This window comes from Anolis sagrei, chromosome 2 (genome assembly GCF_037176765.1).
Source record: "Anolis sagrei isolate rAnoSag1 chromosome 2, rAnoSag1.mat, whole genome shotgun sequence".
Taxonomy (NCBI): domain Eukaryota; kingdom Metazoa; phylum Chordata; class Lepidosauria; order Squamata; family Dactyloidae; genus Anolis; species Anolis sagrei.
Genome location: NC_090022.1, coordinates 114,366,460 through 114,388,495, shown reverse-complemented (window position 1 = coordinate 114,388,495; position 22,036 = coordinate 114,366,460). Strand labels below are relative to the sequence as shown.

Here is a 22,036-nt window from a genome sequence, read left to right as displayed (position 1 = left end):
AATAAAAATGAAAAACCACACAACAGAAAAGGTATTGGCAGTTTGCAGATTATGAAACAACGTAATTTTGCAAGTTAATACTCCTGATCCCTTTAAACAATTAAAAGAGAAGAAAACCATGGGACTGCATATTTCTTGTCTTCCTTTCTTAGTATTAAGCACAGCTAATGTTGACTACATTTCACTATAAAATGAAAGGATTTAAAAGAGAGAGATTTGTAATACTTCATTATAAGTGGACCTTTGTCAGCATTAGCTGGGCTTAAATTTAATACTGACATATAAATCCAGCTGTTAGTTCCGTTGAGAGTAGAACTGTTAAATAGTAAACCTGAGACTAGGAACTCAATTTAGATTATAAATTTTCCCCACAGTTAAGACAAGTAGAAAGTCAAGGGACTGTGCAAGTGTCTGTCCCAATCCCAAACCAAGGTTAAGGAACTGAGAGTAATACAATGTGCTGGCAATTATCGAGGAACAACCTTACTGAAGTTCACTGGGCTCCATTTGCACTGACTATTTAATACAATATGAAGCTAGTTTCAAACTGCAGTGGAGAGACAATGAATGGCCACAAAAGCATATGAAAGAAAGCCCTTAAAGCACCATCAGTGCGCTATATTCTGTGTAATCACATCCAGACTTCAAACCAATTCCAGGATTTCCTCTGTAATAATCTGCAAACCAAAACCACTTTCTTCAATACTGCTTTCTAACTGTATTAAATTGTCATTGTAGATAGGGCCTAAAATACTAGCATATTTGCATAGAAAGACGCTTAATAAAATTTCAGGCTTTAAATAGGAACTCCATCTCAGAATCAGATGTAGTATGAAATTTTGAGAACTCTATGCTGTCTTCATCCATTAGATGCACTCAGGCTTTTTAAGGATGTGTAAAGTCATATTTCTAGTCCATCCCCTTGGTCTGAGTAGTAAATATAGCACGCAATTAGTCATATAGTGTCATTCACAAACACTTTAAAAACAGAGAAACTAGCCTGTTATTAGGCAGTAGGCTGTACATTTTATATATTAAAATATATTATATGGGCTGATTTGCTCCTGTGAGTCTATAAAATAGTATGTGAATACCTTTACCTTTCTAATTGTGGCCACACATATTGCAGAAAGGTTTAATGGATCTATGGCTTCCAATTTCATTCCCTCCTTGAACCATTCTCCACTTGACTCAGTTTCTTTTACCTAAAGAAACACAGTAAACATGCACCTGAAGCAACAAATGCAATCAATATAAAGGGATGAATTAAATGTGGCACGTAGCAACACTCTGTATCTTTAACAGGATTTGCAAACAGGTCACCCAGTAACAATACATATTAGTAAACATCACATGGAATAATTTCATTTCTCTCCATACTGAAGAAGTGCAAATTTTTAAATTATCATGTTGCATTTTAATACTGATACAGAACTCCTTCAACTATATACATACTTCCTTGTAAAACATCATACCTTGATAAATAAATGTGGAGGTGCATCCAAGTGGGATTCCTGTTTCTTTATAATATCTGTGAAGCAGAGAGAGTAAAACGATTAAGATTCCTTGCTTAAATATATACACCCACTTTAAAATATTAACCTGAAACAGAATTACGGAAATGACACTCTCCTATTTTGAGAATGTAATCGTAGAGTTAACGTGTTTTGGAAAAATAAGCATATTGGTCATTATCTACCTTTAAGTTATTTTTATCTTAAAAAATGAACAGAGTGCTATTTACTAAAGCACCTCTCTAGTCATATGACCTTACCAGTTCTTTTGAACCGATGTCCTATACTTCGAGACCAGCCAATAGGATGGATAAGTGGGCTGTACATATGGCACCAGAAATCATCTGTTTTGTCCTCACTGTCTTCATATACTAATCTTAATCTTCCTCCAATTACGTTGTCTACAATTGCTACCCGCGTTCGACAGAGATGTGTTTTATCAACCACCTCTACTCTCATAGAAGGCTTGAAGGGATACTGCATGCTTTCTGACACCTGAAAACAAATATTTGTGCAGCATTAGTACTGTATATACTTGAGTATAAGCCGACCCGAATATAATCCAAAACACCTAATTTTACCACAAAAACTGGGAAAGCTTATTGACTCAAGTATAAGCTGAAGGTGGGAAATGCAGCAGCTACTGGTAAATTTCAAAATAAAAATAGATAGCAATAAAATGACATTAATTGTGGCACCAGTAGGCTAAATGTTTTGAATGTTTACCATATTTCAAAGAAAAACAGTAAATTAGCTCTGTAAGTGAAAAAGGAGGGTCAACAAAAACAATATGGTATCAACAATAACATAATAATAATAATAATAATAATAATAATAATAATAATAATAATAATAATATATTTGTACCCTGCCCTATCCCCCCATAGGGACTCAGGGCAGCTTCCAACACAGCAACAGGCAAACATTCAATGCCTATATAAACAAAAAACCATTAATTTTTTAAACAAAAGGCAATACTGAGAGTGCCTTGGACTGCGAGAAGATCCAACCAGTCCATCCTCCAGGAAATAAAGCCCGACTGCTCACTGGAGGGAAAGATACTAGAGACAAAGTTGAAGTACTTTGGCCACATCATGAGGAGACAGGAAAGCCTAGAGAAGACAATTATGCTGGGGAAAGTGGAAGGTAAAAGGAAGAGGGGCCGACCAAGGGCAAGATGGATGGATGGCATCCTTGAAGTGACTGGACTGACCTTGAGGGAGCTGGGGGTGGTAACGGCCGACAGGGAGCTCTGGCGTAGGCTGGTCCATGAGGTCACGAAGAGTCGGAGACGACTGAACGAATGAACAACAATACTAAACATTGTCAAATTAAGTTAAAACAAACAGTTGTATTAAATAATTATCATTAATAGCAATTAAAAAACTACCCAAGGTAAAGTGTCATATCAGTTCCCTTTCACTTTCTCTCAGGCTTCTCCTATTGACACAGCCTAGAATGGCCTTTTCAGCTGCAGCATCACACTGATGGCTTGTGATGGGCTCGTAGTTGACTAAGACTCCTTTAACAGAATCCTAGAATTGGAAGGAACCTCTAAAGGCCATCTAATCCAACCCCCTTCATTCTGCCTTCATTCAGCAAAAGCACAATCAAAGCACCCCTGACAGATGGCTATCGAGCCTTAATAATATTAATATTATTAATAATAATAGTGATGGAAGGGACCTCTAAAGACCATTTAGTCCCCCTCCCTTCTGTCTTCATGCAGGGAAAGCACAATCAAAGCACCCCCAACAGATGGTGGTTATCTAGCCTTAATAATATTAATACTACGACTAATAATAACAGAGATGGAAGGGACCACTGAAGACCATCTATAGACCAAGGACCTTCTGCCCCCTCCTTCCCTTCTCCTTTCTTTCCTTCCCTTCCTCCTTCCATTCTCCCTTCTATCCTTCCCATCCTTCCTTCTTGCTTCCTTACTTTTTTCTCTCTATCCCTCCCTTTCTTCTCTTCCTAACTTCTTTTTCTTCCCTCCCTCCCTCCTTCTCTTCCTCCACCCCCTTCCTACCTTCTTCTTTCCCTCCTTCCATCTCTTCCTTTGTTTCTCCTCCCTTGCTTCATCCTTCATTTTTTCCTTTCTTTCATGGGCCTGGTGAGGCCTGCCTGCCTTCCAGGTTTCCATCGCAAGCATCACCAACGCTTGCTTGCTTGCAGTGGAAGCCCGGCAGGCAGGCAGGCAGGTAGCGAGCTGAGGGTGCCCCACGAGTGATGGAGGTTGCCCTGAAAGTGACTGAGAGCAGCCTGCAAGCAATGGAGAGCACCCCGCAAGCGGCTGAGGGTGCCTCACCAGCAATGGAGGGTGCCCTGCGAGCAGCGGAGAGCGTCCCATCTCCCAGATTTACGGTCAGTCAGCAATACCAAATGCAATCACTTCTGCCATTAGAACATCAACAAAAACTAACAAGAGTTTGTAATATTTTATATAATAGAATACTCTATCCCTTCAGATTAGAGAAACCTTTCTGTTCTCCCTTTTAAAAATCTGACATCTGTAATGAAGTCGAAGTGTGGGTTATTGTTCTAACTGTTCCTCTTATTTTATTCCAGCTTTAATTAAAATTAATTAATTTTTTGATATATTTTAGACCAGAATCCAGCTTTAGGTGCAAGCTATGTGCTTGGGGAAGTAAGAGATATCCACAACATGTCAAGCCAGCCCCTACCCATACATTAGGAGATCTGGAAGAAGTTTTTCAAAATGAGGCAATGACATCTTTCATAAGCAAAACAAATCCTCATTAAGGTAGATTTTACTCTTCCAGAATTATTTTTATTGCAGAACTCACATCGAATGATACCAACTAGGAATTCATTTTGCAACATAGTCACATAAATAGCTATAAATACTCCTATACTTAAGGTTCAGACACTTCCCACGTAAAGTTTAATTTCTTTAATAAAAAAACAGCTAGGACAAAACATCTTAAAAACTGAATACGTTTATATTAAGTTACCTTTTAACAAAAAAGTGGGGGCAGACAGCTAGTCAAAACAAACGTTTCACCTCATGTTAGAACGTGTTCCCTCAGTTCTAAACATTTGGGCATTTTCTAGTACTCTAGATTTTGCACTTCAAAACCATTGGAGACCGTCTATTTTCAAAAACTACAACATAGTGACATTCTCATTGGTATCCAAATTCTCCAGGTTAAGGTGCTTAGTGGAAACTTTTGGATTGGCCTCAGTGATAGTCTTTTCACAACTAGCCTCATTAGCCTTACCTTCTGAGTAAAGTCAGGAGGAAGAGTTTTGGCACCAGTTAGTCGTTTCACCAGGAAAGCTTTCCAGTTTGTATATTTGTGTTGAATAGCTGTCAATGATTCAGGAAAAAGATATTATTAGGGTTCTTGGTGTTGCTATTTGAACTGGATTTCAGACTTTATTGGTAATCTAAATGTATTATTTAGTGTACAAACACATTAATATTTCTGATAACACCATGACTGGGAACCAAATATCTTAACACATATAATAAATACATAGATTTTCTAACAGTGAAATCAGCGTATTTTCATTAACATAAGAAACATCATATTAATACAATAAACAAGACATTAATAATTGAATGTCAACATAGTATTGCTGGATTTACATACATCGAGGTGGCACTAGAGGTTTCCCACTGGTTGCACACCAGCCAACTGGATGGACATCAGCACCACAGACATTATACCAGAAGTCAAGGTTTGAGTCACTTTCAAAGCCTTCATATCTCAATAAAGCATTGTAACCTGAAAGAAAGCAAACTTGCAAGCTGATTCACATTGTTGTTAGGAGTGTAATGGAAATATATCAACCCCATCCTTTGTTTACAAAGATTTCCAGAAATAGAAACTGACACAGGAAATAAATACTCTTGAGGTGACTGCCTTGATCAGTTATGGGATGAAATGAAACAAGACCCTTCTTTTAAAGACCCATCAGGCAGAAGAGGGGAGAACAGCTTAGTGAATGCTGGTAAGTCTTTTGGTGGCAAAATTCTATACTGTATGCATCTAAAAAAGGTGCAGAAGACATTTTTCTCTAAAATCTTTGTACTTGGTTTCAGAATGCAATTTAATGTATCAGAGAAAACAATCTGCAGATACAACTCAACTCATTTGTACAACCTTAATAGCCACCTTAGCAACCTTAATAGCCACCTTAAGACCACTATGCACAGATCTCACAGGAAAAGACGTAGCCAAATATCACTAGCATGCCAGCAAACACTTTTTGTCAAAACCCAAAGAGATAGTCTTATAACTCTAAAAGTTTCACACATTGTGTCAATGGTAACAGAAAGTTTTTAAGAGCAACAAATGCATTTATTCCTTATCAGCCCCAGAAGAATGGCAAAGCCTCCAATAATGATCTCTGTACCCTATAATATGCCAGATGCTACTATGACTGACTTTTAAAGCGTGTTAACCTCACTCCAAATACATCTACTGACATCAATTATATTGACTTTATCAAAATTTGCCATATTACAGCAAGGGCTGGCAAAGCATATCATTGAAAATATTATTGAATGCAAAGTCCCAGGAGTCTTAGTCAAAATAGGCAACAGGAAGGAAGGCAGCGATATATAACCAACAATATCTTGAGAGTTTGAGAGTGATTATCAGTATAGAACAGGAACCAAATGGTCAAATGAGAGAACTTATCTGTGAGCATGTTACAGACTATATTTCAGAGGAAGGACATCTCTACAGCTTTGCATTTGGTTGTAAGAAAAAGATCTGCTCAATACCCGCAAGATATTTTAGACAGTTATATTTTAAAATATAACAAAATCTGTAACCTGCTAATTTCACAATCCCCGCAATCCAGAAGACTTTGGTAGGTAGGCTGCAGTCTGTGTTAAGGACTTCTATTCGTACACCTTCTGAGATGTCGCCCCAGCAAGTCCCCATAGGTGCCTGAAATTCAAGTTGGAGAAGAAAAAAATATTCATAGGACAAATCTATATAAATAAAAATGTAATGTTCATTTGTGGGATTAACAGAACTCAAAAAGCAGTGGGCCAATTAACATCAAATTTGAACAGCATACACATAACAACCCAATGTATGTCCTTCACTCAAAAATTTTTGATTTTGTCATTTGGGGAGTTCCAGTTGCTGGCATTTATAGTTCACCTACAATCAAAGAGCTTTCTGAACTCCACCAATGATGGAATTGAACCAAACATGTCATACAGGACTCCCATAACCAACAGAAAACACTAGAAGGGTTTGGTGGGCATTGATCTTGAGTTTGGGAGTTGTAGTTCACCTACATCCAGAGAGCACTGTGGATTCAAACAATGATGGATCTGGACCAAACTTGGCACAAATATACTATATGCCCAAATGGACTTTGGGGGAAATAGACCTTGACATTTGGAATTTGTAGTTACTGGGATTTATAGTTCACCTACAATCAAAGAGCATTCTGAATCCCACAAATGACAGAATTGGGGCAAATTTCCCACACAGAAACCTCATGACCAACAGAAAATACTTAAGCCCATCCAGTCCGACTCTCTTCACCAGGGCAAGAAAATGTAATCAGAGCCCTCCTGACAAAGAGCCACCCAGCCATAGATATAGATAAATAGATATGATTCTCTCACACACACAGATATAGCATCATAAATTTGAAAGGGATCCCTAAAGAAGGACTATGATATGTTGCATATTCCAGAGTAGGCAAACCAGACAATCTCCACATCAACACTGGCAAAGAAACAACAAGAAATACTGTTTACCCACAAGCATAAAGACATTACTTATATTAGAAACCAACACTTTGTCATCACTTTATTTTCCAGATCACCAGACTGGGCCACAGCAACACATGGCAGGGGACGGCTAGTCTATATAAATAAAAATGTAATGTTCGTTTGTGGGATTAACATAACTCAAAAACCACTGGACAAACGGCCATCAAATTTGGACACAAGAGACCAACTAACCCAAGGAGTGACCATTACTCAAAAATTGATTTTGTCATTTTGGGAGTTGTAGTTGCTGGGATCTACAGTTCACCTACAATCAAGAGCATTCTGAGCCCTACCAACAATGGAATAGAACCAAACTTGGTACTTAGGACTCCCACAACCAATTCTGGAAGAGTTTGGTGGGCACTGACCTTGAGTTTGAAAGTTGTAGTTCACCTGCATCCAGAGAGCACTGTGGACTCAAACAATGATGGATCTGGACCAAACATGGCACGAATACATATTTATTTATTTATTTATTTATTTATTTATTTATTTATTTGCTGTATTTGTATACTGCCTTTCTCAAGAGAAAATACTGTGTTTTCTGGCAGTCTTTAGCGATACCTTCTGACATCCCATCATGACCCCCCCCCCCCCCCAGGGGTCCTAACTCCCAGGTTGAGAAATGCTGCCTTACGGCCATCCAATCCAACTCCCTTCACCAGGGCAAGAAAATATAATCAAAGCCCTCCAGACAAAGAGCCATCCAGCCATAGACATAGAGATATACGATTCTCACACACACACACACACACACACATATGAGAGATATATTATCATAGATTTGAAAGGGACCCCTAAAGAAGGACAATGATATGCTACATGTTCCAGAGTAGGCAAACCAGACAATCTCTACATCACTTACTTACTTACTTAGGCGATCCCTCGTTGGCCGAGTAGGATAGTCTTCCAGGATCAATATTCTAGTCGGTCCGTAGGTGATTGTAGAGCCCTATTCTTGACCTGCATCTTCTCCCACAGTGAGGGCATTGGTTTCCAGGGGGAAGGCGGTCTTGGTAGGGGTTGGCTTGACGCACCTTTCTCTTGGCATGTTTTTCTCTTTCACCCTCCATTCATGCCTCTTCAAATTCTGCAGCACTGCTGGTCACAGCTGACCTCCAGCTGGAGCGCTCAAAGGCCAGGGCTTCCCAGTTCTCAGTGTCTATGCCAGAGTTTTTAAGGTTGGCTTTGAGCCCATCTTTAAATCTCTTTTCCTGTACACTAACATTCCGTTTTCTGTTCTTGAGTTCAGAGTAGAGCAACTGCTTTGGGAGATGGTGGTCGGGCATCTGGACAACGTGGCCGGTCCAGCTGAGTTGATGGCAGAGGACCACTGCTTCAAAGCTGGTGGTCTTTGCTTCTTCCTGCATGCTAATGTTTGTCTGCTTGTCTTCCCAAGAGATTTGCAGGATTTTCCAGAGGCAGCGCTGATGGAATCGTTCCAGGAGTTGCATGTGACATCTGTAGACAGTCCATGTTTCGCAGGCATATAGCAGGGTTGGGAGGACAATAGCTTTATAAACAAGCACCTTGGTATCCCTACGGATGTTCCAGTCCTCAAACACTCTGCTTCATTTGGAAAAATGCTACACTCGCAGAGCTCAGGCGGTGTTGTATTTCAGTGTTGATGCTGAATTTGGTGGAGAGGTGGCTGCCAAGGTAGCGGAAATGGTCAACATTTTCTAATGTTACACCATTAAGCTGTATCTCTGGCATTGGAGAGGGATTGGCTGGGGACTGCTGGAATAGCACTTTGGTTTTCTTGGTGTTCAATAACAGGCCAAGCTTCTCGTATGCTTCTGCAAAGGTGTTTAGAGTGGCTTGTAGATCTTCTTCTGATTGTGCACAGACGACATTGTCATCAGCATATTGGAGTTCTATGACAAATGTTGTTGTAACCTTGGTTTTGGCTTTCAGTCTGATGAGGTTAAACAGCTTGCCATCTGTCTGATAGATGATTTCCACTCCGGTGGGAAGCTTCCCATCAACAAGGTGAAGTATCATAGTGATGAAGATGGAGAATAAAGTTGGGTCAATAACACATCCCTGTTTGACACCTGATTCCACCTTAAATAGATCATTTTGGGAGCCATTGCTGTCCAAGACTGTTGCCATCATGTCATCATGGAGGAGCCGCAGGATGTTCACAAATTTGTTAAGACATCCGATTTTTTGGAGGGTAGTCCAGAGAGTGCTGCAATTCACTGTGTTGAATGCCTTTGCAAGGTCAATGAATGCCATGTACAGAGGTTGATTTTGTTCCCTGCATTTTTCTTGGAGCTGTCATGCAGTGAAGATCATGCCCACTGTTCCTCTGGAGGGGTGGAAGCCATTCTGGGATTCTGGGAGGGTATCTTCTGAGAGGGGTAGAAGGCAGTTTGCAAGGATTCTTGCGAGGATTTTCCCAGCTGAGGTTAGAAGGGAGATACCGCGATAGTTTCTGCAGTCTGTTCTTTCCTCTTTTTTGAAGAGGGTGATGATGGTGGCATCCTTGAAATCTGCTGGGATTTTCTCAGTCACCCACACTTTTCCTATGAGCTGGTGGAGTTTTGTGTCAGCTCAGGTCCTCCCTCTTTAAAGATTTCAGCAGGGATCCCATCAGGTCTGCTGGCTTTGTTATTTTTTTGTTGGGTGATGGCATTGCTGACTTCTTCCAAACTAGGCAGTGCTGCAAGCTCATCCCTGGTTTGTTGTTGCGAGATTTGTGAGAGAACCTCTTCGGCCACATTGGAGCTGCGGTTCAGAAGGCTTTGGTAGTGTTCTTTCCAACATAGTGCAATTGATTTTTGGTCCTTCAGGAGTTTGGCTCCATCTGATGATCGTAGAGGCTGTATGCCATGGTTTCTTGGTCCATTATTATCCTTTGTGGCTCTGAAAAATCCCTGAGCATCATGGGTATCTGCCAGGTGTCGGATTTCTTCAGGCTTCTTTGTCCACCAGATGTTCTTGAGTTCTCTTGTCCTTCTTTGGACCTCCGCTTTTGCACTGGCATAGATCTTTTTCTTAGCAGCACAGTTGATGTCTCTCACATGTGTATGAGAGATATATTATCATAGATTTGAAAGGGACCCCTAAAGAAGGACTATGATATGTTACATGTTCCAGAGTAGGCAAACCAGACAATCTCTACATTAACACTGACAAAGAAACAACAAGAAATACTGTTTACCCACAAGCATAAAGAAATTACATATATTAGAAACCAACACTTTCTCATTACTTTATTTTCCAGATCACCAGACTGGGCCACAGCAACATGTGGCAGGGGACGGCTAGTTTAATAAATAACACTGTAAAATGCAAATGTACTGCCTCTTAAAACAGCAACACAAACACATTTGGCGATGAGCCATTCCATTACTGTTCATTTAATTGACAATTCATAGCTTACCTTGTTGGGTGGGACTGAAACCCTATCACTCCCCTGCCTTAATCTGTGAAATTCATTTTATTTTCACAAATCTCATATTAAAACAAATGAAACAAAACCCTCAACTGCTATCTTCAAAGTATTTTCTTGCATTGAAGGTTTGTAATAATTACATTTCATAAGTTAGGTATGAAAAAGAAGGTTGACGTCGTTTCTCTTTGCTACCTATAATGACTGTGTGACAGTCCATTGAAAAAAAATCCTAGTATATGATTTAGCTATTTATTTATTCAGAAATAAAAAATATTTTTGACTGACACAATATGGGAAACAGATGTAAGACTAACCCAAACTAGTTACTATTCGTTAACTGTAGTCACTAATTCATAAAATACATTTCTAAAGATGTACTCAATAATATGTTACACTGTGGTAGTGCTGGAAGGCATATGCATATACATACATAAACCCACACTACAATAACTGTAAAAGGAATGTGTATGCTGGGAAAAATACACCAGGACAACTTTAAATGTTTGGAACATACAAAGCTGAGATACTAGAAACAGTAAAGACTGCTTTTACCCAACAGAAATGTGGCAGCAAGTGATTCCAGAGCAATCTATATTTTTCTTCTTCTAGCAAGCTAAGTAGTTTACACGAGAGCGATGTTCCTAAAATAGCTACACACAAATAAATTTAAACAGTAAAATCCTAAATATGTTTTTTTCAGAATGGATAATTTTTCAGAATGATTAGCATTGGACTAGTCCACTGAATTTTGTGAGACTTATTTCCAAGTAAAAGTCTTCAGGATTAGACGACAAGGGTTATACATATTGCTAAGGAAATATCAACAACTTCTTAGCCTTTAGGAATGAGCTGGGGAAAAACATGCCAGAGCGAACTGTGGTACACCCATTTCTAGCAACAAATGAGACAAACTAACTTTGCAAAAGATGTTCCTTCCTTTCATGCTAGGAAACACTGCTTTCCAAAATGTTTCCCTCATTTTTGGTTGAATGTTATAGTGTCAAACCAAGGGAAGGGAAAGCTACCACCGAAATATCCACGATATAGCTAAGACAGCTTCTAATATTCTGACATCCTCTGTTTTATACGATTGTGCCCCATTACATGCTACATGGCCCTCTTATGATTTACCTCAAAACCTTTGAGACAATCAAGTATTATATAAATATCAAATTATATAAATAAGTATCAACTAGATACTTTTCTGTATTTAAAAGAACCAAAACTTTCCTATACAACACTTTCATGCAACTTTTGCAATCCCTAAATTATTCCCCTCTTAGTTTTCAGTGCATATTTATTTGGGGTGCTTTCATTGTATCTATGTCTTTCACTATACACATTACATGCATGGGAAAATTAATTGCTAGTGCGAAGTCCATACACATCCTTTGAAACATTCAAAACAAGACTAGTATCATCATGCTTTTTATCTGAATTAAAATATAGTATTGAGCAGAGGAAGGCAGAAGGCAGAGCCAAAGAACCAATTTGTGTCTGTCTGTCTGTCTGTCTGTCTGTCTGTCTATCTATCTATCTATCTATCTATCTATACTTCAAATTTATGAATTAGCTTTTTTCCCTTTTCTGTTCAATTGATACCAAAGTTGATGTACCAAGTTTGAAGGATGTGGATTGGTATAGGGGTATAGCAGAAAGTTAAACTTGTCCTTGTCTGTGAAGATAGCGGTTCAGCCAGTTCCTCCTACACCAATCCATATGGCTCTAACTTCGGAAGAAGGAAGCCATAATGGGTATGGATCTTGTGGGCATTTAGTGATGGCATACAGTATATGTGGTATACTGTCTTCTCTCGCATATTATGTTTACTAGCAGAACCATAAGCGTACAGATAAGAACAAGTTTACCTTTCAGACTCATGATGAAGACATCCACCTCGGGCTACTTCCCAATAAAAGGAAGGTCTGCCTGGCCACCACTTTGATCCAGCGCACACTCTGGAGAAATTATCTTTGGGTGACAGCTGCCTTCCCTGCAAGGTAAGCTGCAATCAGGAAGGTCTTGATGGGTGATATCCAGATGCATGTAAGTGGGTTTTCTAACTCAAAAAAGGCCAATCCTATTGTTTCTTGCTAAGGGACACTTAAGTGTTCCTCCTAGCTTTACTAGATGCACTAAAAATATGGCAGAAACTTTTTGAACGCACCTAGAATAGCTCACCGCAAAAATATTCTGCAAGTAGAACACTGATGCAAAATTCTGTCTCAGAGGGCTAAAGTACAATCAATATTTATTATCCTTTTCATATATAGTGAACACAATATAGACTCTAGAGTCTTCTACATGAGGGCACATACACACAAAGGATTTCCTTCTTCAATAATTTCTTCTATCTCTACCCATAATTCAATAAATGAACAGTATTTTTCAGTTTAGAGAAATTTCAAGAGCTATTTCCAATGGCAAGCAGGTAAAGCTTAAAATAACCCCCACCCCCCAAAAGCCAATCAAACAATTAGAATGTATATACTCCTAAGAACAAAGAGCAACAGTACTATTCAAAAACAGGACTGGGAGGTCCAGCAATATGTAAACGTCCAATGTCAATTGATCAGTGCCACCTAGTGCAAAAGGGTAGAATCTCTCTTAATGCATGCAGTTTATAAAAATTACATGAACCAGAAAAATAATGTAATCAGAAACAAGTTCCACCAAGTTCAGTGGTGTCTACACCTAATTCAGTACATAAAGGTTTATCAGAATTAATCATCTGGGGACTGTTCCATTATCTGGGCAAAGGCCACAAGGGAGAGCTAGAGAGAGAAGAATAGTAATAATAACTTTTAATAATAACTTTTTTTTAATACCCGCCACCATCTCTTCAAAAAGTCTTAGTGTGGCGTACAAGTGGGACCAAGCCCAGAACATACAACAAAATACACCAACTAAAACACAATTAAAAAACATAATAGCACAAACAATCCAATTAAAACAATTAAAAACACAGCAGGCTATATCAAACCAAACTCAACAACCAGTAACCAGGACAAGGGCATGATCAGGCTAGAGAGAGCTGGACATGGACTTGTACAAAAAGCAGACTACAGTCCATTTTATTGGGGGGGGGGGAGTTGAAGGAGGAAAACCATTTCCCACATTTTTGTTTTTGCTGGTTATTCCTCCACCCCACTTCCCATTTTATAATCAAGGGTTGTTTCCATGATGGGGACATAGGTAGGGAGAATAACAGGAAAATTGGAAAAATGGTTTTCCTCCTTCAACCCATCTTCCATCCCCCGTAAAATGAAGTATCCTTCTCTCAGTAACTCCACCTTCCACCCTGATAATGGAACAGTACCATCATCTGACTTAGGGTGTAGTGATGGCATACAGTACAGACAGTGGAGGGGGGGGGGGGGGGGAGTATTTAGTCAGATACCAATTGTACAAGTTCTCCCACTTAAAAAGATGAGAGAGGGCTGGAACTGACATCATAGATAGACCTCAACTATGAGAAAACACATCCAGAAAATCACACTGTCTGTCTTTTAACAAATTTATTTGCAAATTATGGTGGAAAATAAGTATTTAGTCCATAACAAAAGTTCATCTCAATACTTTGTTATATATCTTTATTGGCAATGACAAAGGTCAAACATTTTCTGTAAGTCCTCACAAGGTTGGCACACACTGTTGCAGGTATGTTGGCCCATTTCTCCATGCAGATCTCCTCAAGAACAGTGATGTTTTGGGGCTGTTGCTGGGTAACATGGACTTTCAACTCCCTCCAAAGGTTTTCCATAGGGTTTATTTATAGTGTCTGGGGCAACCAGACAATTCTATAGGGTTGAGATATGGAGACTGGCTAGGCCACTCCAGGACCTTGAAATGCTTCTTACGAAGCCACTCCTTCGTTGCCCTGGCGGTGTGCTTGGGATCATTGTCATGCCGAAAGACCCAGCCATGTTTCATCTTCAGTGCCCTTGCTGATGGAAGAAGGTTTGCACTCAAAATCTCACGATACATGGCCCCATTCATTCCTTCATGTTTATGGATCAGTCACCCTGGTCCCTTTGCAGAGAAACACCCTCAAAGCACGATGTTGCCACCCCCATGATTCACAGTAGGTATGGTGTTCTTTGGATGCAACTCAGCATTCTTTCTCCTCCAAACACGATGAGTATGACATTCTCCCAATACTCTTCTGGATCATCCAAATGCTCTCTAGCAAACTTCAGTCAGCCCCAGACATGTAGTGGCTTAAGCAGGGGGACACATCTGGCACTGCAGGATCTGAGTCGCTGGCAGCGTAGCGTGTTACTGATGGTAGCCTTTGTTACATTGGTCCCAGCTCTCTGCAGGTCATTCACTAGGTTCCCTCGTGTGGTTCTAGGATTTTTGCTCACCGTTCTTGTGATCATTTTGACCCCATGGGGTGAGATCTTGCGTGGAGCCCCAGATCGAGGAAGATTATCAGTGGCCTTGTATCTCTTCCATTTTCTAATTATTACTCCCACAGCTCATTTCTTTACACAAAGCTGCTTGCCTATTGCAGATTCAGTCTTCCCAGTCTGGTGCAGGGCGACAATTTGGTTTCTGGTGGTCTTTAACAGCTCTTTGGCCTTCACCATAGTGGAGTTTGGTGTGTAACTGCTTGAGGTTGTGGACAGGTATCTTTTATACCGATAACAAGTTCAAATAGGTGCCATTACTATAGGTAATGAGTAGAGGACAGAGGAGCCTGTCTGTGAGACTCAGAAATCTTGCTTGTTTGTAGGTGACCAAATACCTATTTTCCACCATAATTTGCAAATAAATTCGTTAAAAATCAGACAATGTGATTTTCTGGATGTGATTTCTCATATTGTCTCTTATAGTAGAGGTCTACCTATGATGTCAATTACAGGCCTCTCTCATCTTTTTAAGTGGGAGAACTTGTGCAATTGGGAACTGGCTAAATACCCCCCCCCCCCTGTATAACTATACAGGTAGTGATCAAAGATCTTGATCTGTCAAGTTTCCAATTTAATAGAAAATTCACTGTGCAGGCAACATTCCACTCCCTTGAAAAACCTAACAGAATATTACCATCTGCAAGACATTATCTCTATTGCTAGAAGGGACAATGAAATAACTTCAGGTGCAAAGCTTTAGAAGAGTTTCGGATGATGTCCGATAACAGAAAGCATGAAGTTTTACAATGAAGTTTAACTTGGAAAAATGCATGATATACTTATGAGAAGTGTTATAATTTTCACAGGATCGAGTTCTTTAAACTACCACTTTTAAGGTGACAATACAAAGGTATCAAAGGGGTCTATCTACACTCCTGTACGGAATCTGAGCACTAGTTGTAAGGAAGCACACTGAGAATGTACCTATTATCCAACATGGGTAGTCTGTAATTTCTAAAACCAGCAATATTATATATATATAGGCATTAAAGCAGCAAAGCTAGTTGTCTAGGCAACATCAAGTACAATCTACCACTGCTAGACACAGCCTTGAGTATTGATTAATCTAAGAGTGGGTATGCTCAACTGCTACCAAAAGCAGGACTAAATGTAGTGGGCTTAAGTTACAAGAGTAAAGATTTATCTTGAACACTTGGGAGAAACACTTAAAGGCTGTTCTGAGCTGGCTTTTTGAACATAATGGACAGACTGCCTCAAGCATGGAAACAAAGATTAAAACCTGGCTTAGTTGACTGTTATGGTCAACTGAGTAATCAATAATGGATTGCACACTAGAAAGTGGAGCAGAACAGTGCCTTGCAAATGACTTAGTGCTGCCTGCACTGTGTGGCATATGATTCTGATACAAGAAATATCTTAAAATCAGGAGCGTAAAAATCTTGCTTGCATTGAGAATTATCAAACCTTACCAGATAACTCCAAAGTATTAAGTACATTTTGACTCTGATGTTATGAATAGCTATCTAAAGTACAGAGAACAGAACATTATCCCCAGCATCATCATCATCATCATCATCATCATCATCATCATCATCAAAAAACAGCGACTCTGAAAGCATAACTTTTAAAACCAAATTTAATTTGCCTATGCTGCCCCATTTTTTTAAAGAATAGGAAAATTGATGCCATTCCAGAAATATGATAAGATGGGTACATTAACAGTCAAACATGCAGCTATATTTCTCTCTCCTCGTGCAGGAAATCTGCTTTTAGGATCTGTCCTCTATACATCTGGCCACGTTTCAAAATTGTTTTCAAATTAGTCAACAAAATGCTGGTGAAAAGTCTTAAAAACTCCTTACTTAGCAACCAACATAGGGAAAGAAGCAACCCCTCCTATGTAAGCATACAAGAGCCAAAGTAAAACATTTATACATATATGTGGCCCATTTTTTTTGGCTGGAGAAACATTGGGCACCCATAAACTCCATATTGATTGAAACATGGATTATAAATGTTTAAAATTTAAAATAATAATGCAGTACCCATGCTTTGACTTATCAAAATCAAGCCCTTTTCCTCAGAAGGAAACCAGAATTGTGATTTTCTTGTTTGGGGCATCTGATGGCAGGGACATTTATGTGTAAGTATGTGCTTTCAAGTCACCTTGCTGAACACCTATTGTGTCATCCAATTAAGTCAGTTTTATTAACCTGATCTTTTAATCTTGAGTTTTAGTGCTGCTCTTGCTCTCATTACTATTTTTATGACAACCAATTGTTTTATTGCTGCTCCTAGGACTTTACTTCTGTTAAGTCTTAGCTGCTAAGAAAATAACAGGGGCAGAAGTATAGAAAAGTTTATTAGTCAGTGCTTCCTCCCTAAGAAATGTAATGCCTGGAATGAATGAAAGTCCTTGAATGCAAGCTTTTCTTTCACTGAAAAAGATAATGGCAATATTTATGTCTGACAGAATCTTTACCAAACTTCAGGCCTCACCTGAACTGCCTTTCATTACTTTGCAATTTTTTTGTGCTGAATGAGAATTTTTCATTCATTCTTGGCATGCAACCGCCTTTCATTACGAAACTCTGCATAAATTATATTAGCTACTGAAATCTTAAGAATATATTTATTCTAAAAACACAATCTGCTGATCCAGAATTTGAAAACATAGAGGAAGAAATCACTAACAATCCTTATTAGAAACAAAAACACCCCACACTGCATTAAAACTAAACTACTAGCACAAGGGGAAATGCTTTCAAACTGCTATCTACTTCATATCTCCCTGTTCTTAAACTCATTTTTGCATCCCAATTAGTGGGATGTACATATATATCAGATTTACAGCCTGATGCAGGATTACTTACAAATAAGTCTTGCTACAAATAACTGAGCTTACTCCTAAGTAAACATATCAAAGCAGTCCACAAATATATGTATCATTTCAACTATTTGGTTATACAGCCACTTTTATATTTATATTTTTTATTTCTAGATTCTATACTTAAACAGTACTATTGCTCTTACACTTTATAAGGTCTGATCCTCCCCATAGAGTCTATTTTATACACGCTTTTAACTGGGATTCATTTGTTATTTTATTGTGCTGTGTTTTTATGATTATATGTGGAATTGAATATTTCCCTCTGTATTTGTCCTGAGTCCCTTCGGGGAGAGAGGGTGGGTTAGAAATAAATAAATAAATAAATAAATAAAGCTAACCAGTCAATAAGACAGACATGTTCTCTCTGTGTGTCATTTGCTGCTATGGTTTTTTTTTAGTGTTTATAGTAAGCCTTCTTTGCTGAGAAAGATAATTGTTGCATCTAAACCCTGCCTTCTTGCTGCTTTTAGTCTGTACTCTATCAACATGCCAAAACTCACTTGTAAAGTATGAGAAACGAAGAACAAGTAGGACAAGTAAAGAATCAGGAAGTACCAGCAATTTAAAGGGCAAAAGAGAGCTAACATGCACTTGCCATATTTTGGTCATGCCTCTCCGATAAGGAGATACTGTATATTCTCTGCTTTTTTATTCCCACGTGTTGCTGTTACTATTTGTTGCTCCTTAGTGTTTATTGTGTTCCCCTACAGCATCCAAAGAATGGGATCATGGTAAGGGCTGGGCACCCAAAATGGTCAGAGGTCTGGAAGATGAGTCCTCTGAGGAATGGTACACTGAGCTGAGTGTTTATAAGTTGGAAAGGAGAGGACATAATAGCCATCTTTAAATATTTGAAAGGATGTCACATTGAGCAGAGGGCAAGCTTGTTTTCTTCTGCTTTAGAGACTAGGACACAGAGCAATGGATTTGATCTACAAGAAAAGAGATTCTATCTAAACATTAGGAACAACTGGAGTGGTTTGGTAGTGGAATATGCTGATGCCTCGGAATGTGGTGGAGTCCCCTTCTCTAGAGTTTTTAAGCAGAGGCAGGACGGACATCTATCAGAATGCTCTGCTCTTTCTGCATGATAAGATAGGGTTGGACTGGATGATCCTTGGACTCTCTTCCAGCTCTAAGATACTGTTTTACGAATAAGGTGGAATTCCTCTGAAATTTTCTGTGTTCTGATAACTGCTTGTCATGTTTGTAGAAGTAGTAGCCCTCTATGCATTATGAAGAAATGTAAGTAATTTAATTCTTCATCTCTGTTAGTAAATAGGAACTACTTTAACATTATTATGTAATTTAGGTGTACAATAGGCCTTATTAATGACAAAGCACTTTATTACAACATGTCTCTTCTTGCAAAAGTAACCTGAAAAACGTGCTTGTCCTGAACTCCGCCCACATCTTAGGGGAAATAATGAAGAGCTCTCTTTTGCATATAAGAGATCTGGAAGTAGTCTGAACTAACTTGCATGACTTGGTTAAGCAGTGTCTCCACCCACATAAATAAATAAATGAATTGAGTTTTAATCTACATCATCAAGATTTTAAGATACCAAATGTACACATTATTGAAAGAAGTTACATGCACACAGGAAAGGACCAGATTCAAAACACACTTTGAAATTTGTCACAGCAGGTATGACATTAGTAATATGAATAGTATCTCTTTGGAACTGAAACTCCCTAGACTGAAATCTTCACACCACAAAGTTTATTGACTTAAGTATGTCATTCACAAATAGGCACATTCTTCTCACAAGAATGTCATTATTTTATAGCAATTTATTCAAAATAGTTTTTAAAAACAAAACGATAACATACTTACATGTTTAAAACAGTTAACAGGAGCTGCTGTGAAACTATTGCTATTGATGTAGTTTCCCCAACTGAAGCCATCCACTGGAACAGGTGCTAGAATGAGAAATTTTATTTAGCAAGCTCACAGCTAATTTGCTGTGTTTACTATTTCTGGGGGATGGGGGGTATCACACAAACACAAGCCTGGAGAAAAAACTTCAAAGACCCTGCATAGGAATGCTATGCCTTAATAAATATGGTGCATTATTTCAAAGACAGCCCAGCAAACAACCCCATCAAAACAATAGAATGGGAATTTTAAGCTAACTAGCGGGAAGGTAACGGCACTCTATGCAGTCATGCCGGCCACATGACCTTGGAGGTGTCTATAAAGCTGGCTCTTTGGCTTAAAAATGGAGATGACCGCAAACCCCGAGAGTCAGACATGACTTTACTTAAAGGGGAGAACCTTTACCTAACTGATATAGGTTGGAAGGAAGCAGTTCCTGATGTAAATGAAAACAGGACAATAATGGTAAGCTCTTAGTATCTACTGGGGTTTGCTCCACAAATACTTAAATACCACTTATATACAGTAGCATAGTAAAATGATCTGCTTTTGAGAATTATTTTTTTAAAGCATTTTCAAACCATGGATGGTTGAATCCATGGATGTGGAAGGCCAACATTTGTCTCAGGGATGAAGAACTTATGGTTCTCCAAGTGTAGATAAAATACTTGGGCCAGACGAGGCGGTTAACAATATCTACCTTTCTTGTTCCTAATGTACTCAGTAGTCTAGTATCATAGAACTGAAAGAAATCATAAAAGCCATCTAGTGTGACAGCAAGGTTCATGACATCTCAGAATGCTTTATTCATATCATTTTATTGAATGATCACATAAAACATTCCCACAACACACACACATACAATGTTAAAATTATCCCCTTTCTGCTCTCAGGAAATTGCTGCAGCATAGAAAGGTCATTGGAAAATTGTGTGCCCCCCCCCCCCCACCCCAGTTTTATCTTCATAATCTTTCATCAAGACTCTGAATACCTGTGTTACCTGTTTTAGTCTTTGACTGGTTCTGTACCGTTGCTTGATACTGGGCATATGCAGCTAATTTAGCAACTAAAGGTTGTTTCTGAAGCACTTTAGCCTTCTTAGTTGGAGGTTTTCCCTAAAACAACAAGAGCTGAATAAGGTCCTTCTCAAACCCACAATGGAAGCTTTAGCAGCTTTGTTTCTGCTTCTCTACAGTGCAAGGCAATAAAATACTGTACAGTTTTACAAACAAAGTATTTTTTATTCAGAGAGCAATGCTTGAAAATACTCTAATATCACAGAAAATATTCCAGTAAAGTAAAACAGCAAAATATTACTGGAAAGCAGACAGATCTTTTAATGCACATATATAACTCTCTTTAATTGACCATACATTTCTTGTAAGGTACTCTATCCAGCTGCTGTTTTACTATTAACATTATCCTCAAATAATCAGACTGAAATACAAAGAAGTCACAGTTGTGCAGTGTCATATACAGGAAGCATCATACATGAAAGTTATGGGGTGGTTTTCCTACATTACACAATTGATTTGTCCAATTTGATCACAAAACATGGCCGATATGATTTGGTCAAAAAATGACCTGGGCACATGATCTAGATAAGGAAGGTGCTTTCTGCCTTAACAATTTCTTATCAATATCATGTATACAATTAATTACGTGAAGAAACCAAATAGACAAATTTCGCTCCAACTTAAAATATAAAAATCCTTGTTTCCATTTCTCTCCCAGGTTTTAATATATAGCCCAACATTATAGTTGCTAAGAGCGAGTATTTTTATAATTCAAAACTGAACTTAGGCTAGGGAGACAGCACATTATTCACCCTGGTCTTTCAAGCTTAACAGATGAAAATGCATTAGTATTCTACGGCCAGAAGATATTTAGCGCTGTAGGTGGAACTAGTCCATGACAGCCAAATTCACACGGTACATATTAATTTCTTCAAAGGTGGTATAGTAAGCACACTGCAAAATTTCTCATACATCGTCACAAGCAAATTCCAGCATAAATATGCCCATTCTTCCACCTGCTTTTGATGAGGGCTCTGAAAGATACTTAACCCAACGTTCACATCTACTTGGCCATGAACTGGAGAAGGCCCTAGTGATCTGTCTTTTCCAGTGAAGTCTCACCCATATATTTTCTGCTTGTGGTTAAAGGTCTTTATGCATACTATAGTGATATCAATATAGTGT

The 22,036-nt window shown here is 38.7% G+C and overlaps 1 protein-coding gene across 4 annotated transcripts in view; it reads right to left on the bottom strand.

Annotated features, from left to right (window-relative positions):
* MBTD1 (mbt domain containing 1) overlaps window positions 1–22,036 on the bottom strand; it is a 59,909-nt gene that overhangs the window by 25,887 nt on the left and 11,986 nt on the right. For all 4 annotated transcript variants that reach the window (XM_060764816.2, XM_067463769.1, XM_060764817.2 and 1 more), the window contains 8 exons: window positions 20,836–20,950; window positions 19,794–19,879; window positions 6,325–6,442; window positions 5,135–5,269; window positions 4,760–4,848; window positions 1,775–2,009; window positions 1,476–1,531; window positions 1,101–1,205 (listed from right to left, as the gene is read on the bottom strand). In XM_060764816.2, coding sequence (XP_060620799.2) covers window positions 1,101–1,205; window positions 1,476–1,531; window positions 1,775–2,009; window positions 4,760–4,848; window positions 5,135–5,269; window positions 6,325–6,442; window positions 19,794–19,879; window positions 20,836–20,950 — 939 coding nt within the window. The remainder of the gene's footprint in view (window positions 1–1,100; window positions 1,206–1,475; window positions 1,532–1,774; window positions 2,010–4,759; window positions 4,849–5,134; window positions 5,270–6,324; window positions 6,443–19,793; window positions 19,880–20,835; window positions 20,951–22,036) is intronic.